The sequence below is a fragment of the Trachymyrmex cornetzi genome, unplaced genomic scaffold (assembly GCF_001594075.2).
Source record: "Trachymyrmex cornetzi isolate Tcor2-1 unplaced genomic scaffold, Tcor1.1 scaffold127, whole genome shotgun sequence".
Lineage (NCBI taxonomy): Eukaryota > Metazoa > Arthropoda > Insecta > Hymenoptera > Formicidae > Trachymyrmex > Trachymyrmex cornetzi.
Genome location: NW_017295839.1, coordinates 426,982 through 449,845, shown reverse-complemented (window position 1 = coordinate 449,845; position 22,864 = coordinate 426,982). Strand labels below are relative to the sequence as shown.

Genomic DNA, 22,864 nt, shown 5'->3' with positions numbered 1-22,864 from the left:
TCTCTACTAATTCTAGCAATAAGAAAAATTCCATTTTCATAAATACATTATATATTATATTTATATGTGTATATAAATGTATATATACATATATATATACACATATAATAGACATTATTTTACAAAGTAAATCAACAAACAAACAAAAAGTTGTATTAACAGTTGTTTTAACGTAGTTCAAACTTTTCTTTTTGGAATGGAAATAATTCAAAAATACATAAAGTTATTAGAACATATTTCATTTTTTAAAATAATACTTATTTGTGCTGATAGTTCACTAAGATACGATCACAGCATATCCTGAAAAATAAAATCAATAGACATTAACATCAGAGGCTCTATTTATGAAAAGAAACGTATACAAAAGTCTAGGGAAATACTATAGTATACGTAACATATACTGTTACTAACTCTAACATATACTGTTACTAATTCTAACAAATTCAGGAGAATAACGACATATCTAAAATTTTTATAGCGTCAATAAATTTTGTAGCTTGATTAAGGTTTCGAAGGACCCACTACCGGTCAATTCACAAAAAAATGTAGTCTATAAAATTTCTTGTAAAGATTGTGATACCACTTATGTGGGGCAAACCAATCGATAATTAAAAACTCGCATTCTCGAATACCGGAATCATATTATAAGAAAACATCTATTCAGTTATCACAGACCACAGACTGCATTTTGAATTTTATTGGGAAGGTGTACAGATATTGTGGATAAAGAAATTAATTACTACAAAATATTAACATCACAGATGCTACATATCAAAAAGGCAAAAAAAGAGTTTAAATCTCTAAATGGACACTGAATTTTTAGATCATTTCTATGTGTCAGTTCTCAATAACTTTTAAGAAAACTATTTATGATTACACGCTTGATCCGTAAATCCTGTTTATATAATTATATAAGAAATTTATATAATCATATATGACGCAAGCCATTTGCATCAGCGCGATCGTAGAGTGAATATCACATTGCGTTACATTATTTAACGAAAAGACAGTCTTTGGAGTATAATTACATAAGGATTATTAATTTGATTGCTCTGGATAGTAAACTACTAGGAACGCTGGAATCATTTTGATAAGTTGAATGATTGGCACCGTGACTATTGCATCCTCAGAGTACCACGTATAATCAAATACATCATCGTTGATAATTGACTAGAAGTAAGTTAAAATGCGTTCGGACACATTGTCACGAATCAAAAGATTATTACTAAATGTAATGAACTAACGAAGATTATTTTATCATTACATTTGTGCATTACATTTGTAGTACCGCGCTGACTCCTACATCCCCATATATTTGTCCAATATTTTATAATACCTTATTAAAATATAGTACCTTTCATTATATTTTTTTTCTTAAATAATTATATCTTTTATCCTTTAATTATTAATTTGTTTTAATAAAATTTATAATAAAACTGACAACGGCGAATAGTAATCAAAAAATATGTTTGTCTTCGATAATTGCTTGCTGATAACCAACAAAGTCTGTATATAGTTTAGAGATCTTAGGTAACCAAAATAAAATTCCGGTCATCGATAATGGTTATTCATAACCCAAACAATTTCGAAGATCAGTAATGGTAATTCGCAACCAAAAATAGTTTTAATTATTTATAATGGTTATTCGAAATCACAAAAACAATTTCCGTCATCAGTAATGGTTATTCATAATCAAAACATTTTTTGACATCAATAATAATTATTCGCAACCAAAAATAATTTTAATTATTTATAATGTTTATTTGTAGCCTAAATCGTTTTAAGAAAAATATATTTATTATGCTATAACTTTTTTCTATTTTGGTTATAACAGGTGTCTGATATTAACCAATTTGATTATTTGGCCAATAATGTTTGTTATTGTATTGCTATCATTTGTTTTTATATTATTGGTGTGTAACTATTATGTGCATTATGGAAAAATCGGACGACTTATTAACCTAATACCAGGACCATTATGTTATCCAATTATTGGAAGTGTGTACGTAGCAATTGGTTCACGAGGTAAGTTAAAATATTTTACATATTTAAATAAAATTTTATTTTAATTTTTTTTAAATGTTTTACATATTTGTGATTCAATGTTTGACGGCGTATTATTCAATTAAATTATTAGTCCGTTTTAACCATCGGTACATTGAAAATCATAATTGTGTAACTCAATTTATCCAGGAATGACTATAATAACTAAAATAATATTTAAATTGTGGCATCCAACATACTCCGAGTAAATTAATGAATAATTCCTGAGAAAATTAATGTTTACCTTTGTACATATACATGCAAATACGATATTTGTCAACATTTAACTTTAAGAAACATTAAGTATTTCGATTAATGTTAAGAAACATTTGCTTTTTAATTAGTTTTAAGAATTATTTATTTTATTAATCTTGTTAATTATTTTCTACATAATAGTATTCATTTCTCGATTACTGAACTTTATTGAGAAATGATAGAGTAGTATATTAAAAATATCATATTTCTGTATATTTAAATTTTTTTATCGATTTTTATAAAGTTTGTAAATTTACATAATATTATAAATAAAAATGTTGTGTCTGTATGTGTATTTATATAGGTGTGTATATACACATATATATACGTATATGTATATATACATCTATGTATATACATATACCCAGTAAAAACTACTTACAATTAGTCAAGCAATCAAACAATGATGTCGATGTGACGTCGAATTGATTAGGAATATGACGTCAAAAAGAATTAAAATGATAGCAAAATGACGACTGCAAAACGTCTCATACCATGATGGTGATTTTGACTGCCATTTTGATATTTGTTTGATATTATATTAACAATTATCCAGCAAAAAATTAAGCCGTTATTTATTATTATAGTGACGTCCAAATGACGTACTGAACATGAAAATGCAGTTAAAATAATATTGATTTTCTCGCATAATACTAGAATTATCATCTGTGAACAATGATTTTCACCTTCTTCTATGATATTTCCTTACTTAATTAAGACATCATTCTACATGGTGTCAATTTTTCGTTATATTAAACTATTTCTTTGACGCCATGACGACAAACGACGGTTTTGATGTCATAGTGACATCACTTTGACTGAGCCGTTTTCACTGGGCATACAAGGTTGACAAGTAACGCGTTATTTGTAATGTCGGTACTTTTTTCGGTAAGGAATGGGAAACGACGTTAAATTTTCTTTTGAGTAACGTTCATGGTAACGCAATTACATTTTTGGTGTAACGGTAACGATTTCACTAGTTACTTTTATCGTTACTTTATTTCTATAACTACGTAAAGTTTAGTCGTAAATATAGTTCTAGAAAACAGAGATAAAACATTAACGGTTTGATTGGCTGTTTAAATAACGCTATCACGACGCCATTTTTTCATTGTGTTCACAGCTCACACGTATAGACTAAGGCCGGAATCAGTCTACGCATTGAAGAATGAGATTAAAGATTAAAAGATTGAAGTTTGACCAATCAGAACAAAAGAAGGTAAAATTTCTTTATCCTCATTGGTGAAATTTCAATCTTTAATCTTTAATCTCAATCTTCAATGCATAGTCTGCTCCGGTCTAACTCACTATGTATAGCATGTGATTACGAGATCACGTCAGATTCTAGATACAATCTTTACAATATAGTATTTGATTTCTTAAAATAAAAAATGTTTTCTATGTCATATCTCACAAATTAAATATATATATATAATGCAGATTAAAAACAATACTATTTTTTTATTATAATATAATTTTACCCTTAGGGAACTCACGATTAGCGATTCGTATCATTATTTCTTTTTTTCGAAATTCTGCATCTGGCTAAATAATTATTTTTGTCCTTTTCTTCTTTTAAATATACAACTTAACGTTACCAACCTTGTATATATACATACATACATGCATTTGCATTTTTTTAGAAACACTATGGAAGCGTATAATTACTGTTAGTGATAAATACTATCCCATTTTCAAAATTTGGGCATTCTTTGTACCCACAATATGCATTCGTTATCCGGATGATCTAGAGGTAATGAAATATGAAGAAAATTTTATTGTCTTCTTATTATTCTTACTATATGTATTAGCGAATAAGATAACTTTTTTTCTTTTATGTTGCAAAGATATATTTACTCGTCAAAATCAGACGGAATAAGAAATGTAGACTACGGTAACAAAAACGACTAAACTGGCATATAATAGCCTCATTCATGACTTCAATTTTATTTTTAACTGAATATTTTGTACCCTTGGCCGCGCGATCATTATTCTCTTAAATCTTTAAATTATCTATCTATACTTTCTATTTTTTTAAGTACACATTTTAATAGACCTTATAGTGATAATAACCCATATTTTATGTCTATTTTTTTCCTTTCTAATTATACTAATATTTTTTTCTTATTCTAATTACACCAACAAGGACCCAAACTGATTGAAACATTGTTTTGTAACATCTAAGTATTTATTAGGCAATATTTAAATGTTTAATCTTTCATAGAACCGGCTATGTGAAAAATACAACCTATGGGAAATAAATGCCTTAAACGGTCTAGTTGGAACTTAAGCCACTTATTTCGTTTAATTTATTCTCAGGGCCTTACTTACATTATTATTTACTCGTAAAATATTTGTTAGGTACGATTTAAAATACTTTCGAAATAAATTCATTGCAATTTTAGACAATACTAAGCAACTCGAAACATATAAAAAAGAGTATTCTTTATGATGGTTTCAAACCTTGGATCGGAACTAGTATTTTGATTAGTGAAGGTAATGCTATTAATACAAATAAGAATGCATGTTTTACTATCAAGTTTCATTTTGGTTATCAAGTTTTCATTATATTGATAATAAAATAAATTTGTAATATAAATAGATTTTTTTCAATTTAAATTAAAAGATTGTTCCTCATCGTATATTCCAATGCTTATTTCGAATCGTCATTTCATAATTGTACATTGTGTTGTTCATGTTTTAGGCGCGAAGTGGCATTCACAACGAAAGATATTAACTCCTACATTTAATTTTAATATACTGCAACGATTTGTCGAGATTTTCGACAAAGAAAGCAAAAACATGATAAAGTCCTTGGAAAATGCGGAAGGCACAGTTGTAAAAAATTTATCACCTTTTATGAGTGAACACACGCTGAATGCATTATGTGGTATTACAAAATTATACTAAATTTTTTTAATAATAAATGAATATGAATTCACAACTATATTGGCTGCGTTCAGCAGAAAAAGAAGCTTTGCAACTGGTGTTAAAATATTACGATAACATTACCGTATACACATATATATACATATAAATGTATATATACATGTAAATATAATTAAAATTCTTTAATATGATTGTTCTTGCCCTTAGTTCCTCACTGAATCTAAATGTATAAACTAATCATATTTAAGAATTTTGCAACACTTGCAAAGCTGCTTTCTCTGCTGAACACAGCCATTGAATTTAATGTCCATTAACGAATAATATAAAACAAAATACAACTTTCTTTAATTCAAAATATCGATATACAACATTGTATCGATCAATATGTAATTTTTCCAACCGTAGGTTTTCTTGAAATATACGTACATACATATTTTCTTGAAATATGCATACATACATAATATATAGATATGTGAGGGTGCATGACTTCGAAAATATCTACGGCAGCAAAAATTACGTATTGATCGATACAGTGTTGTGTATTTGTGTATAGATATTGTGAATTAATCCTCGGACGCGACGAACGTCGGACAGTATCAACTCGCATGCACGGCAGATGCAGGGTTAAATGTGACCAAAGAATGTTAGTGTTTCAAAACGTTTGAAAAGCGGGTTTTTTATTATATTATAATATGTAGTAAATTATTTCAAATATGTAGAAGATGAAATAAAAACACACATTTATTATAGAAACAAATATCCATTTTTCATTTTCTTCACAGTTGAAAAAAGTAAACTCTAATTCGAGGGTCTCGCGACAACCTGCGTCCGCCGGCGAGAAATTAATTATACATATACATATATGTATACATATACATTTATATGTATATATATATGTATACGATAATGTTATCGTAATATTTTCACAAACATGTTTGCAGAAACTGCTATGGGAATTTCTCTAAAAGATCTCGGTGAGTTCCAGCAACAGTATCTAAAAGCAGTTCGTCGAATGGGCGAGCTTTTTGTTTATAGGTAATTTATGGGCATAATAAATAATATATTCCTCATTTGATCTTAATATTTATACGTATACCTTAATATTTTATCATATCCTGACAAATAATGTTTAATGTAAAACGTCGTTAGTATATAATTAGAAATTTATGCATAATAAATTATAATCAGTTCAATTGTTTATTTAAATATAAATACTGGTTAAAGCTTTTAAAATTTTAAATGCCAAAGTATCGCGAAAAAAAATAATTCAATGTAAAGACAAATATATTTTTATGTAAGATTGAATAGTTCAATTTAAAAAGTTGTTGTGAATATACGATTTTACATATGTCTTTGGTATAATTTTTTATTGTTCTAAATTTATTTTTATATAGTTATTAAAATATTTCTAATTCTATGTGTATGTAGAGTAATTAAAGGAAGCTTTTACAAAAACGATACTATCATCTTTTTAAAACAGCATGCCTATTATTTAGTAACTGTTATTGTAACGTTTAGAACAAAAAGACAATGGCTGCATTCTAACTGGATATTCTCATTGACACCAAAAGGCAGAGAGCAAGCGAAGATTCTAAAAATATTACATGGATTTACTGAACGAGTACGTTAAAATACTACTTAATATATTATTTAAATATGATCTATTTTAGGAAGTTAACGATATAACGTTTAAACATTATCTATTTTAAAAAGTTGTGATAATGACTTTATATAAAAAAGTATTACAAGATAAGGGCAAGATAAGGGCACATGAAATGCATAACAGAGCATAAGCATAACATAAGACTGCTGGACCAATGAGCATCTAGCATAATGTCGCCATATTGATTTAGATAAGATGCTCATTGGTTTAGCGACCTTTATGCTTATGCTCTGTTATGCATTTCATATGTGAGAGCCTTAAATCATAAATGTTGATACCTCATTTATGTAAATCGTAGAAAAAACATTAATGTTGTATTTACATATAGATTATTGCCGAAAGAAAACTTTATCATGAACAAACTAATGGTCAATATTTGAAAAGCTTGGACAATGATACATCAGCAGAAGAAGATGGTGCAAAAATGATTGGAAGTACGTAATATAATCAGAAGATATCCTTTAAATTCGATATAATATTATAAATTATATTTTACTATTGAAATGATGCTCTAAAAATATCATGTTTATATACTTCGATTTAGCGCGAAGGAAGGGGCTTGCAATGTTGGATCTTCTCATAGCGGCATCTCGTGAGGGTCTCATGACTGATTTAGAGATTAGGCAGGAAGTTGACACCATTATGTTCGAGGTATACATTTGTAATTTTTTGTAAATTTTTTAAATACAATCTGTGATACATATATATATCAATGTTTACAATATGGTTATAGGGCCATGATACTACAGCATCAAGTTTATGCTTCATTTTGGCATTATTAGCTGAACACAAGGCCATTCAGGTATTTATTATCAAATGTAAGCTGCCTTTCTTAGGTAATGAAATTAATTAATTCACTAACACGAGGAATTATGTCTTAAAACTGTATCAATATTAAACATTTTAATTGTTTTTTTAAGCGCGTAGGCTCACAATTCGCTTTCCTATGTATCGACAGATAGAAAAAACATGTACACACACACGTACCCATCCACGCATGCACGTACCTACGGACGGACGTGTACGACGCGCGCGCGCACACACCCACACACGCTCCCACATGTATGCAGTTGATTTGTGTGTGTACATATACAAACTCATTTAAAAATAAGAAACGTATTTTTAATTATTAATGATACAGGATCGTGTCAGAAATGAAGTCAATATTGCTATGCAAGAGAATGAAGATAAATTAACTATGAAGTTTTTGCATCAACTATCATATTTAGAAAGATGCATAAAAGAAGCGTTGCGCTTGCATAATGCCTTATTTCTTATATCTCGCATATGTGGAGAAGATGTAAAATTACGTACGTATTAAACAAAACTATTACTGTATTTTTCAATTTATTTTATTTTTAAATGTATTATTCAATATATCTTAGATGGCAAAATAATGCTTTGAAAATATTGCTATTAGATGTAGTTTTGTAGATATATAAAAACTAAATAATGTAAAATTCCTATTACAAAAATTCAAAAATTTCTGTTTTTATTAATAATGCTTATATGTATATCTAAAATAAAATATTTCAAACATTCCAGATATAAAACTGCTACAATATATAACACCATAGAATATTAAAATAAACAATATTATTCAGGAAATTAAAATAATTATTACGTTTTTCCTTAAACATATTTGTAGACACTTATTTCCGCATTGTATTAAATATATACTAAATTTAAATTTTCTTATAATGTTTTTTATTATTATTTATAAATTTTATTTTATAAATTTTATACTTTTTATAGAGTCATATTTAGTACCTGCTGGCACCATCCTGTTTATCGATATTAACAACGTCCACAAAGATCCCAATTTTTGGCCAAATCCAGAAATATTTGATCCTGATAGATTTTTGCCCGATAGGATAAGAAATCGTCACCCTTACTCATATGTGCCATTCAGTGCTGGACCACGTAATTGTATCGGTAATCTATAATCACTTATATCCTTTTATATAAACAAATTACAACAAATATTAAATTATAGGTCAACGATATGCTATGCTGCAAATGAAGATGATGGTAGCTTCTTTGATACATCATTTCTATTTGGAACCCGTTGATTATATAAAGGATGTTCGACTGCAAGTTGATCTCGTAGTTCATCCTCATCCACTTCGTGTACGATTTGTTCCTGTTTTGCAAAAATAATACAAACATGAACAGGATATAATCAATGGATATAAATACTATTATACCTGGATAAATAATCCTGAATATAAATACTAACTACTGGATATAAATACTAAACAAAGATGTGTGTAATTCATTCTACAAATGTATTATTATTCTTGAAGAAACATCATCTCAGTAAACATCCCCTGTGTAAACTGTCATTGTCGTGGCAAGCGCAAGCGACATAAACGGCGTTTAATTTCTCAACTGTATATTTTCGCAAATATTTTTTATTTAATAATATTTTTTAGAAATAATGCACAACTTATTTGATTAGGGACTTTATTACCAAACATATTTAAAAGCTAGTTATACGTGAAATGGGACTTATATAAAATCCTTATAACATATTTCGAAATTACATTGTCTATGTGCTAATATCGTTTCATAAGTAGAATGAATTAGATTAAATTATACTATAACATTAATTTTATTAAAATGTTTAAAATTTTAATAAATCGTAATTAATTTTAATATGTTGATATCTACATACAATTGGCAAGTCAGGGCGCGAACGGCTATCTTAGCAATTTTTATTTTAAATTACGATTATAAACAATACGGGCGCGTCAAGTAGACTGCTGCTGGAGATCTTGCTCATTTTCAATTTTTTATTTCTACAATTTTCTATAGTTATTATCGATGTAAAAATTCTTTTCAGTTTCCGCGCCTCTCATTATGCTATCTATTGCGTTTCGTTCTCTCATTTTAATATGTTATACTTAATACAATTCAAATGTTATTCTTGTTTTGTGTAATATATTGTAATTGTGAGAAATTATTTTATACAACAGTGTCTTCGAGGATGTCCAAAGAACATCTACATTACAAGGATGCCTTCAAGATGCCGCTCGGAGAACTGTATTCCATAGAACTTTTTAAATATACATACTTGAAATATTATTTTGATTTCATTTCTTTTTTATGGCATTATTTTTGGTATCTTTTTCTTTAAAATATACTTGACGTTCTTTTTTTACATTTTAAATACCTTTTCCGGTAGATACTACCCAGGTAGAACACGGAGTCAAAATTGAGTCATGATAATATGATAGAACATCATAATGACGTCGTTTGATACTTGAAAATTGACTTATTAGTGAAGAATGAGGTCATGATGATGTCCTCATTATTTCTGTGTTCTACTTGGGTAATAGACCGCGAGACAATGCAGCCGCCAGATCGATTGATGTATACAGGGTGTCTGGAAAATAATGATAAGTGTTTTGCACAGTGGTAGAATGAACTAAAATAACTGAGAAGAAAAGTCCTCTACCATTTTACAATTGTCGCAATGATTAACGAATTATTAACTTAAGAAAATAGCCAAATTCGACCAGCCTACTGCCAAATGCAAGCGCGCGACAGGATAGTACCCGTAATTACTGAACACCGATTAGAATACTCTCATGAGTTTGATTGGATTAATATTAAAATACTTGATGAAGAAAATATGCTAGATAAAAGGCTTATCTCGGAAATTATTCATATACATAAACAGAAAAATAGTTTGAATATGCAAACGGTCACAGATTTGTTTCATAAGATCTATGAATGTTTATTTATCGACCAATGAGTTTCCTTCTCTTAAATTTTTCTTTACTTTGTTTTAGTAGAGAACGGCCAGAAACATCATTTGTGTTTAGATGTATTCTGTCATTTCACATGATAACTTCGTATCCAACTTCAACATTATCATGTAAGTTATTAAATTATAATTACTTCTAATATGCAGAGAATGGAAGTCACTCGTTACTTGCAACGAAATGACAAGTTACATTTTTGTAACTTTACTAGTAACTGCGTTACTTTTTTTCTTTGGTAACTGTAACGATAACAAAGTTACATTTTTTTGGTAACGGTAACGAATTTTACAGATACTTTTATCGTTACTTTTCATATGATTGGACACGATACGACACAAGCCACTTACACTGTAAAAAAATTTCGTAAATTTACACATATAATATAGATGTAAAACAAATTACATGATTGGTCCTGTAAATATAAAAAATCATGCAATATTACAGAAATTATGTAATTCCACAAAAATTATGTAAATTTGCTTTTACTGTGTAAATGTATCATATTTTATATTAAAAATTATGTAAATAGCAGGATATATTTCGAATATTTTCTGCAATTATCCAAATTTTAGTGATATTATGAAATATAACAGAAATTTATCGTGTATTGTTGTTAAATGTATATTAATATATAGTGCGAAATATATTATCATATTATCGTTACTGTAACTACACAATGTAATTGTACTTCCACAATCTAATGAATTACAAACCAAGAAATTATTTTTATTTACATACTGTAAATTTACATACGTGTGGACGTTTACAACTATTATAGTGGGTCTCAAAATTATCCACTATAATAGTTGTAATTCTACACAACAATTTTTTACAGTACATAACGCTGAGACTAGAGAAGATCCTAGGCCCGTCCGCTGTGTTTGGCGGTCGTCGATTTTAAAAAAAGTAATGGAAAAGTAACGAAAAGTTACTTTATTAAGTAACGGTAACTGCAACGAGTTAATTTTAAAAATTAGTAACTAGTAACGGCAACTTGTTACTTTTCCTATTCGATAACGACTAACTGTAACTTGTTACTCTTAAAAAGTAACTTTCCATTCCCTGGTCAAATATATGAGATTGTTGGATTACTGAATTTCATTATAGTAAATATCTTTTTTAACGTGTAATAATTCAAGTATTTATGTTTCTAATTAGTGTTACGGGAAGAACAATGATATGTTGTTAAATTTTATTCATTGATAAGGATCCGAAGCAAAGATCGAAACGTATGGTAACGAAATTTGACGAATAAATTCATTTACACACGAACTACCAGTGCTTGACTCGGAAAGGCATCTTCATATCCATAGATTTATTCAATTAAGTTTAATTATATCCATCTATATATATTTTATTTTCTTATTTTGGTTATAACAAGTATCTGATAATAACCAATTTGATTATTTGACCAATAATGTTTGTTATTGTATTGCTATCATTTGTCTTTATATTATTGGTGTGTAACTATTATGTGCATTATGGAAAAATCGGACGACTCATTAACCTAATACCAGGACCATTATGTTATCCAATTGTTGGAAGTGTGTACGTATTCATTGGTTCACGAGGTAAGTTAAAATATTTTATATATTTAAATAAAATTTTATTTTAATTTATTTTAAAATGTTTTACATATTTGTGATTCTCAATGTTTGACGGGGTATTATTCAATTAAATTATTAGTCCGTTTTAATCTTCGGTACATTGAAAATCATAATTGTGTAGCTCAATTTACCCAGGAATGACTATAATAACTAAAATAATATTTAAATTGGCATCCAACATACTCCGAGTAAATTAATGAATAATTCCTGAGAAAATTAATGTTTACCTTTGTACATATACATGCAAATACGATATTTGTCAACATTTCACTTTAAGAAACATTAAGTATTTCGATTAATGTTAAGAAACATTTGCTTTTTAATTAGTTTTAAGAATTATTTATTTTATTAATCTTGTTAATTATTTTCTATATAATAGTATTCATTTCTCGATTACTGAACTTTATTGAGAAATGATAGAGTAGTGTATATTAAAAATATCATATTTCTCTCTGAATATTTTAATTTTTTATCGATTTTTATTAATGTTTACAAATTTACATGTAATTACAAATAAAAATATTGTGTATGTGTGTGTATTTATATAGTTGTGTATATACACACATATATACGTATATGTATATATACATATATGTATATACATATACCCAGTGAAAACTACTTACAATTAGTCAAGTAATCAAACAATGATGTCAATGTGACGTCAAATTGATTAGGAATATGACGTTACAAAAAATTAAAATGATAGCAAAATGACGACAATAAGACTGCAAAACGTCTCATATCATGATGGTGATCTTGACTGCCATTTTGATATGTGTTTAATATTATAATAACAGTTATCCAGCAAAAAATGAAGCCGTTATTTATTATTATAGTGACGTCCAAATGACGTCCTGAACATGAAAATGCCGTTAAGATGATATTGATTGAATTAGTCGCATAAGGCGTTGTCTACAATATGCGAAGTAAGCTTGGTTTAAGAAGTAAGAGTAAGAAATTGACCAGTCACAGTCGATTGTAAAAAGAATAATCGACTGTTATTGGTCAATTTCTTACTCTTACTTCTTAAACCAAGCTTACTTAGCATATTGTAGACAACGCCTAATACTAGAATTATCTTCTGCAAACAATGATTTTCATCTTCTTTTATGATATTTCCTTACTTAATTAAGATATCATTCTACATGCTGTCAATTTTTTGTCATATTGAACTATTTCTTTGACGCCATGACGACGGTTTTGATGTCATATTGACATCACTTTGACTGAGCCGTTTTCACTGGGCATACAAGGGTGACAAGTAACGCATTATTTGTAAAGTAGTTACTTTTTTCGGTAAGGAATGGGTAACGACGTTACATTTTTTTTTGAGTTACGTTCATGGTAACGCAATTACATTTTTGGTGTAGCGGTACCGATTTCACTAGTTACTTTTATCGTTACTTTATTTCTATAACTACGTAAAGTTTAGTCGTAACTATAGGAAACAGAAATAAAACATTAACGGTTTGATTGGCTGTCTAAATTACGCTATCTCGACGCCATTTTTTCATTGTGTTCACAGTTCACACGTATAGACTAAGGCTGGAATCAGTCTACGCATTGAAGAATGAGATTAAAGATTAAAAGATTGAAGTTTGATCAATCAGAAGGCAAAATTTCTTTGTTAACATTGGCGAAATTTCAATCTTTAATATTTAATGTCAATCTTCAATGCATAGTCTGCCCCGGACTAACTCTCTATGTATAGCATGTGATTATGAGATCACGTCAGATTCTAGATACAATCTTTACAATATATTTAATTTCTTAAAATAAAATGTTTTTTATGTGATATCTCACAAATTAAATATATGTATATAATGCAGATTACAAACAATACTATTTTTTAATTATAATATAATTTTACCCTTAGGGTACTCACGATCAGCCATTCGTATCATTGTTTCTTTTTTTCGAAATACTGCATCTGGATAAATAATTATTTTTGTCCTTTCCTTCTTTTTAAATATACAATTTCTCTTTCATAAATGGTTTTTTTTAAATGTTAAAATATATATAAGAATCTATTTATAATTTTTGTATATTTGTAAATTATTGAAATTAACCCATACACAAACGAACCATCATGCACAGTAAAAGGTATGTAAATGTATTATGAGTTAAACGTATAATTTAAAGATACCTTATTAAAAGTAGTACGAAAAAAAACAAGAACAAAGAAAAACGTGGTTCAAATAAAAACACAAAAATTTGATTTGAAAGGCTTATATCACGAACGCAAGATAACGGTAGCGAAATTTAAATTTTATTAATGTTTAATACATAGTGATAATAAACGCTTCGGTCATCAATCAGACCCTCTTCAGTATTCATCATTAATACTGAAGAGGGTATGATTGATGACCGAAGCGTTTATTATCACTATGTACTAAATATTAATAAAATTTAAATTTCGCTACCGTTAACTTGCGTTCGTGATATAAGTCTTTCAAACAAAATTGTTGTACGAAAAATAAATTTATTTAAATATAAAAATTACAAAAATGCATTATATATTATGTGATATAACAGCATCTATTTCATTCATGAAAATAACGCACAATGTTTATGATAGGCATATATTTTTTAGCTCTATTTCTCTACTAAAAAATAGAATTTAAACGTCCTTTTTACGTTTACCGCAAAAATCTGTATATAATATTCTATTAGTGTCAAAAAGAAAAAGTAACGAAAAAGTAACGACTCGTTATATTTTGAGTAACGATAACGGAAACGAGTTACTTTTGAGAATCGATAACGAGTAACGAGAACGAGTTATTTTTTAGGAAAAAGAAGGATAACGGTAACGAGTTATTTTTATGAGACAACGTAGCCAACCTTGTATATATACATACATACATACATACATTTGCATTTTTTAGAAGCACTATGGAAGCGTATGATTACTGTTAGTGATAAATACTATCCCATTTACAAAATTTGGGCATTCTTTCTACCCGTAATAGGCATTCGTCATCCGGATGATCTAGAGGTAATAAAATATGAAGAAAATTTTATTGTCTTCTTATTATTCTTACTATATGTATTAGTGAATAAGATAACTTTTTTGTTTTATGTTGCAAAGATATATTTACTCGTCAAAATCAGACGGAATAAGAAATATAGACTACGGTAACAAAAACGAACTGGCATATAATAGCCTCATTCATGACTTCAATTTTATTTTTAACTGAATATTTTGTACCCTTGGCCGCGCAATCGTTATTCTCTTAAATCTTTAAATTATCTATCTATACGTTCTATTTTTTTAAGTACACATTTTAATAGACCTTATAGTGATAACAACCCATATTTTATGTCTATTTTTTTCTTTTCTAATTATACTAATATTTTTTTCTTATTCTAATTACACCAACAAGGACCCAAATTGATTGAAACATTGTTTTGTAACATCTAAGTATTTATTAGGCAATATTTAAATGTTTAATCTTTCATAGAACCGGCTATGTGAAAAATACAACCTATGGGAAATAAATGCCTTAAACCGTCTAGTTGGATCTTAAGCCACTAATTCCGTTTGATTTTTTCTCAGGGCCTTACTTACATTATTACTTACTCGTAAAATATTTGTTAGGAATGATTTAAAATACTTTCGAAATAAATTCATTGCAATTTTAGACAATACTAAGCAACCCGAAACATATAAAAAAGAGTATTCTTTATGATGGTTTCAAACCTTGGACCGGAACTAGTATTTTAATTAGTGAAGGTAATGCTATTAACACAAATAAGAATGCATGTTTTACTATCAAGTTTCATTTTGATTATCAAGTTTTCATTATATTGATAATAAAATAAATTTGTAATATAAATAGATTTTTTTTTCAATTTAAATTAAAAGATTGTTCCTCATCATATATTCCAATGCTTATTTCGAATCGTCATTTCATAATTGTACATTGTGTTGTTCATGTTTTAGGCGCGAAGTGGCATTCACAACGAAAGATATTAACTCCTACATTTAATTTTAATATACTGCAACGATTTGTCGAGATTTTCGACAAAGAAAGCAAAAACATGATAAAGTCCTTGGAAAATGCGGAAGGCACAGTTGTAAAAAATTTATCACCTTTTATGAGTGAACACACGCTGAATGCATTATGTGGTATTACAAAATTATACTAAATTTTTTTAATAATAAATGAATATGAATTCACAACTATATTGGCTGCGTTCAGCAGAAAAAGAAGCTTTGCAACTGGTGTTAAAATATTACGATAACATTACCGTATACACATATATATACATATAAATGTATATATACATGTAAATATAATTAAAATTCTTTAATATGATTGTTCTTGCCCTTAGTTCCTCACTGAATCTAAATGTATAAACTAATCATATTTAAGAATTTTGCAACACTTGCAAAGCTGCTTTCTCTGCTGAACACAGCCATTGAATTTAATGTCCATTAACGAATAATATAAAACAAAATACAACTTTCTTTAATTCAAAATATCGATATACAACATTGTATCGATCAATATGTAATTTTTCCAACCGTAGGTTTTCTTGAAATATACGTACATACATATTTTCTTGAAATATGCATACATACATAATATATAGATATGTGAGGGTGCATGACTTCGAAAATATCTACGGCAGCAAAAATTACGTATTGATCGATACAGTGTTGTGTATTTGTGTATAGATATTGTGAATTAATCCTCGGACGCGACGAACGTCGGACAGTATCAACTCGCATGCACGGCAGATGCAGGGTTAAATGTGACCAAAGAATGTTAGTGTTTCAAAACGTTTGAAAAGCGGGTTTTTTATTATATTATAATATGTAGTAAATTATTTCAAATATGTAGAAGATGAAATAAAAACACACATTTATTATAGAAACAAATATCCATTTTTCATTTTCTTCACAGTTGAAAAAAGTAAACTCTAATTCGAGGGTCTCGCGACAACCTGCGTCCGCCGGCGAGAAATTAATTATACATATACATATATGTATACATATACATTTATATGTATATATATATGTATACGATAATGTTATCGTAATATTTTCACAAACATGTTTGCAGAAACTGCTATGGGAATTTCTCTAAAAGATCTCGGTGAGTTCCAGCAACAGTATCTAAAAGCAGTTCGTCGAATGGGCGAGCTTTTTGTTTATAGGTAATTTATGGGCATAATAAATAATATATTCCTCATTTGATCTTAATATTTATACGTATACCTTAATATTTTATCATATCCTGACAAATAATGTTTAATGTAAAACGTCGTTAGTATATAATTAGAAATTTATGCATAATAAATTATAATCAGTTCAATTGTTTATTTAAATATAAATACTGGTTAAAGCTTTTAAAATTTTAAATGCCAAAGTATCGCGAAAAAAAATAATTCAATGTAAAGACAAATATATTTTTATGTAAGATTGAATAGTTCAATTTAAAAAGTTGTTGTGAATATACGATTTTACATATGTCTTTGGTATAATTTTTTATTGTTCTAAATTTATTTTTATATAGTTATTAAAATATTTCTAATTCTATGTGTATGTAGAGTAATTAAAGGAAGCTTTTACAAAAACGATACTATCATCTTTTTAAAACAGCATGCCTATTATTTAGTAACTGTTATTGTAACGTTTAGAACAAAAAGACAATGGCTGCATTCTAACTGGATATTCTCATTGACACCAAAAGGCAGAGAGCAAGCGAAGATTCTAAAAATATTACATGGATTTACTGAACGAGTACGTTAAAATACTACTTAATATATTATTTAAATATGATCTATTTTAGGAAGTTAACGATATAACGTTTAAACATTATCTATTTTAAAAAGTTGTGATAATGACTTTATATAAAAAAGTATTACAAGATAAGGGCAAGATAAGGGCACATGAAATGCATAACAGAGCATAAGCATAACATAAGACTGCTGGACCAATGAGCATCTAGCATAATGTCGCCATATTGATTTAGATAAGATGCTCATTGGTTTAGCGACCTTTATGCTTATGCTCTGTTATGCATTTCATATGTGAGAGCCTTAAATCATAAATGTTGATACCTCATTTATGTAAATCGTAGAAAAAACATTAATGTTGTATTTACATATAGATTATTGCCGAAAGAAAACTTTATCATGAACAAACTAATGGTCAATATTTGAAAAGCTTGGACAATGATACATCAGCAGAAGAAGATGGTGCAAAAATGATTGGAAGTACGTAATATAATCAGAAGATATCCTTTAAATTCGATATAATATTATAAATTATATTTTACTATTGAAATGATGCTCTAAAAATATCATGTTTATATACTTCGATTTAGCGCGAAGGAAGGGGCTTGCAATGTTGGATCTTCTCATAGCGGCATCTCGTGAGGGTCTCATGACTGATTTAGAGATTAGGCAGGAAGTTGACACCATTATGTTCGAGGTATACATTTGTAATTTTTTGTAAATTTTTTAAATACAATCTGTGATACATATATATATCAATGTTTACAATATGGTTATAGGGCCATGATACTACAGCATCAAGTTTATGCTTCATTTTGGCATTATTAGCTGAACACAAGGCCATTCAGGTATTTATTATCAAATGTAAGCTGCCTTTCTTAGGTAATGAAATTAATTAATTCACTAACACGAGGAATTATGTCTTAAAACTGTATCAATATTAAACATTTTAATTGTTTTTTTAAGCGCGTAGGCTCACAATTCGCTTTCCTATGTATCGACAGATAGAAAAAACATGTACACACACACGTACCCATCCACGCATGCACGTACCTACGGACGGACGTGTACGACGCGCGCGCGCACACACGCACACACGCTCCCACATGTATGCAGTTGATTTGTGTGTGTACATATACAAACTCATTTAAAAATAAGAAACGTATTTTTAATTATTAATGATACAGGATCGTGTCAGAAATGAAGTCAATATTGCTATGCAAGAGAATGAAGATAAATTAACTATGAAGTTTTTGCATCAACTATCATATTTAGAAAGATGCATAAAAGAAGCGTTGCGCTTGCATAATGCCTTATTTCTTATATCTCGCATATGTGGAGAAGATGTAAAATTACGTACGTATTAAACAAAACTATTACTGTATTTTTCAATTTATTTTATTTTTAAATGTATTATTCAATATATCTTAGATGGCAAAATAATGCTTTGAAAATATTGCTATTAGATGTAGTTTTGTAGATATATAAAAACTAAATAATGTAAAATTCCTATTACAAAAATTCAAAAATTTCTGTTTTTATTAATAATGCTTATATGTATATCTAAAATAAAATATTTCAAACATTCCAGATATAAAACTGCTACAATATATAACACCATAGAATATTAAAATAAACAATATTATTCAGGAAATTAAAATAATTATTACGTTTTTCCTTAAACATATTTGTAGACACTTATTTCCGCATTGTATTAAATATATACTAAATTTAAATTTTCTTATAATGTTTTTTATTATTATTTATAAATTTTATTTTATAAATTTTATACTTTTTATAGAGTCATATTTAGTACCTGCTGGCACCACCCTGTTAATCGATATTAACAAAGTCCACAAAGATCCCAATTTTTGGCCAAATCCAGAGATATTTGATCCTGATAGATTTTTGCCCGATAGGATAAGAAATCGTCACCCTTACTCATATGTGCCATTCAGTGCTGGACCACGTAATTGTATCGGTAATCTATAATCACTTATATCCTTTTATATAAACAAATTACAACAAATATTAAATTATAGGTCAACGATATGCTATGCTGCAAATGAAGATGATGGTAGCTTCTTTGATACATCATTTCTATTTGGAACCCGTTGATTATATAAAGGATGTTCGACTGCAAGTTGATCTCGTAGTTCATCCTCATCCACTTCGTGTACGATTTGTTCCTGTTTTGCAAAAATAATACAAACATGAACAGGATATAATCAATGGATATAAATACTATTATACCTGGATAAATAATCCTGAATATAAATACTAACTACTGGATATAAATACTAAACAAAGATGTGTGTAATTCATTCTACAAATGTATTATTATTCTTGAAGAAACATCATCTCAGTAAACATCCCCTGTGTAAACTGTCATTGTCGTGGCAAGCGCAAGCGACATAAACGGCGTTTAATTTCTCAACTGTATATTTTCGCAAATATTTTTTATTTAATAATATTTTTTAGAAATAATGCACAACTTATTTGATTAGGGACTTTATTACCAAACATATTTAAAAGCTAGTTATACGTGAAATGGGACTTATATAAAATCCTTATAACATATTTCGAAATTACATTGTCTATGTGCTAATATCGTTTCATAAGTAGAATGAATTAGATTAAATTATACTATAACATTAATTTTATTAAAATGTTTAAAATTTTAATAAATCGTAATTAATTTTAATATGTTGATATCTACATACAATTGGCAAGTCAGGGCGCGAACGGCTATCTTAGCAATTTTTATTTTAAATTACGATTATAAACAATACGGGCGCGTCAAGTAGACTGCTGCTGGAGATCTTGCTCATTTTCAATTTTTTATTTCTACAATTTTCTATAGTTATTATCGATGTAAAAATTCTTTTCAGTTTCCGCGCCTCTCATTATGCTATCTATTGCGTTTCGTTCTCTCATTTTAATATGTTATACTTAATACAATTCAAATGTTATTCTTGTTTTGTGTAATATATTGTAATTGTGAGAAATTATTTTATACAACAGTGTCTTCGAGGATGTCCAAAGAACATCTACATTACAAGGATGCCTTCAAGATGCCGCTCGGAGAACTGTATTCCATAGAACTTTTTAAATATACATACTTGAAATATTATTTTGATTTCATTTCTTTTTTATGGCATTATTTTTGGTATCTTTTTCTTTAAAATATACTTGACGTTCTTTTTTTACATTTTAAATACCTTTTCCGGTAGATACTACCCAGGTAGAACACGGAGTCATAATTGAGTCATGATAATATGATAGAACATCATAATGACGTCGTTTGATACTTGAAAATTGACTTATTAGTGAAGAATGAGGTCATGATGATGTCCTCATTATTTCTGTGTTCTACTTGGGTAATAGACCGCGAGACAATGCAGCCGCCAGATCGATTGATGTATACAGGGTGTCTGGAAAATAATGATAAGTGTTTTGCACAGTGGTAGAATGAACTAAAATAACTGAGAAGAAAAGTCCTCTACCATTTTACAATTGTCGCAATGATTAACGAATTATTAACTTAAGAAAATAGCCAAATTCGACCAGCCTACTGCCAAATGCAAGCGCGCGACAGGATAGTACCCGTAATTACTGAACACCGATTAGAATACTCTCATGAGTTTGATTGGATTAATATTAAAATACTTGATGAAGAAAATATGCTAGATAAAAGGCTTATCTCGGAAATTATTCATATACATAAACAGAAAAATAGTTTGAATATGCAAACGGTCACAGATTTGTTTCATAAGATCTATGAATGTTTATTTATCGACCAATGAGTTTCCTTCTCTTAAATTTTTCTTTACTTTGTTTTAGTAGAGAACGGCCAGAAACATCATTTGTGTTTAGATGTATTCTGTCATTTCACATGATAACTTCGTATCCAACTTCAACATTATCATGTAAGTTATTAAATTATAATTACTTCTAATATGCAGAGAATGGAAGTCACTCGTTACTTGCAACGAAATGACAAGTTACATTTTTGTAACTTTACTAGTAACTGCGTTACTTTTTTTCTTTGGTAACTGTAACGATAACAAAGTTACATTTTTTTGGTAACGGTAACGAATTTTACAGATACTTTTATCGTTACTTTTCATATGATTGGACACGATACGACACAAGCCACTTACACTGTAAAAAAATTTCGTAAATTTACACATATAATATAGATGTAAAACAAATTACATGATTGGTCCTGTAAATATAAAAAATCATGCAATATTACAGAAATTATGTAATTCCACAAAAATTATGTAAATTTGCTTTTACTGTGTAAATGTATCATATTTTATATTAAAAATTATGTAAATAGCAGGATATATTTCGAATATTTTCTGCAATTATCCAAATTTTAGTGATATTATGAAATATAACAGAAATTTATCGTGTATTGTTGTTAAATGTATATTAATATATAGTGCGAAATATATTATCATATTATCGTTACTGTAACTACACAATGTAATTGTACTTCCACAATCTAATGAATTACAAACCAAGAAATTATTTTTATTTACATACTGTAAATTTACATACGTGTGGACGTTTACAACTATTATAGTGGGTCTCAAAATTATCCACTATAATAGTTGTAATTCTACACAACAATTTTTTACAGTACATAACGCTGAGACTAGAGAAGATCCTAGGCCCGTCCGCTGTGTTTGGCGGTCGTCGATTTTAAAAAAAGTAATGGAAAAGTAACGAAAAGTTACTTTATTAAGTAACGGTAACTGCAACGAGTTAATTTTAAAAATTAGTAACTAGTAACGGCAACTTGTTACTTTTCCTACTCGGTAACGACTAACTGTAACTTGTTACTCTTAAAAAGTAACTTTCCATTCCCTGGTCAAATA

General features: G+C 28.3%; 2 protein-coding genes across 2 annotated transcripts; both read left to right on the top strand.

Annotated features, from left to right (window-relative positions):
• Window positions 1-982: 982 nt before the first annotated feature.
• Window positions 983-9,089, top strand: LOC108770417 (cytochrome P450 4C1). The gene is made up of 13 exons (XM_018521997.1): window positions 983-1,176; window positions 1,835-2,025; window positions 3,942-4,051; window positions 4,704-4,794; window positions 5,003-5,188; window positions 6,129-6,222; window positions 6,706-6,808; window positions 7,179-7,284; window positions 7,395-7,501; window positions 7,584-7,652; window positions 7,992-8,160; window positions 8,606-8,785; window positions 8,847-9,089. Exons 2-13 carry the CDS (start codon window positions 1,872-1,874, stop codon window positions 9,008-9,010), a joined length of 1,533 nt encoding a protein of 510 aa, XP_018377499.1. The 5' UTR covers window positions 983-1,176; window positions 1,835-1,871; the 3' UTR covers window positions 9,011-9,089.
• Window positions 9,090-12,024: 2,935 nt separating this feature from the next.
• On the top strand, window positions 12,025-20,260 carry LOC108770418 (cytochrome P450 4C1-like). Its single transcript, XM_018521998.1, has 12 exons — window positions 12,025-12,191; window positions 15,116-15,225; window positions 15,873-15,963; window positions 16,174-16,359; window positions 17,300-17,393; window positions 17,877-17,979; window positions 18,350-18,455; window positions 18,566-18,672; window positions 18,755-18,823; window positions 19,163-19,331; window positions 19,777-19,956; window positions 20,018-20,260. Exons 1-12 carry the CDS (start codon window positions 12,038-12,040, stop codon window positions 20,179-20,181), a joined length of 1,533 nt encoding a protein of 510 aa, XP_018377500.1. The 5' UTR covers window positions 12,025-12,037; the 3' UTR covers window positions 20,182-20,260.
• Window positions 20,261-22,864: the final 2,604 nt, after the last annotated feature.

Excerpts from the sequence above, each read along its gene's own strand:
- LOC108770417 (XM_018521997.1), top strand. The coding sequence starts at position 1,872 with ATGTTTGTTATTGTATTGCTATCATTTGTTTTTATATTATTGGTGTGT. Across the intron at positions 2,026-3,941 it reads CGTAGCAATTGGTTCACGAG|AAACACTATGGAAGCGTATA; the intron begins GTAAGTTAAAAT and ends GCATTTTTTTAG. Across the intron at positions 8,161-8,605 it reads TGGAGAAGATGTAAAATTAC|AGTCATATTTAGTACCTGCT; the intron begins GTACGTATTAAA and ends TACTTTTTATAG.
- LOC108770418 (XM_018521998.1), top strand. The coding sequence starts at position 12,038 with ATGTTTGTTATTGTATTGCTATCATTTGTCTTTATATTATTGGTGTGT. Across the intron at positions 18,456-18,565 it reads TGGTGCAAAAATGATTGGAA|CGCGAAGGAAGGGGCTTGCA; the intron begins GTACGTAATATA and ends ACTTCGATTTAG. Across the intron at positions 19,332-19,776 it reads TGGAGAAGATGTAAAATTAC|AGTCATATTTAGTACCTGCT; the intron begins GTACGTATTAAA and ends TACTTTTTATAG.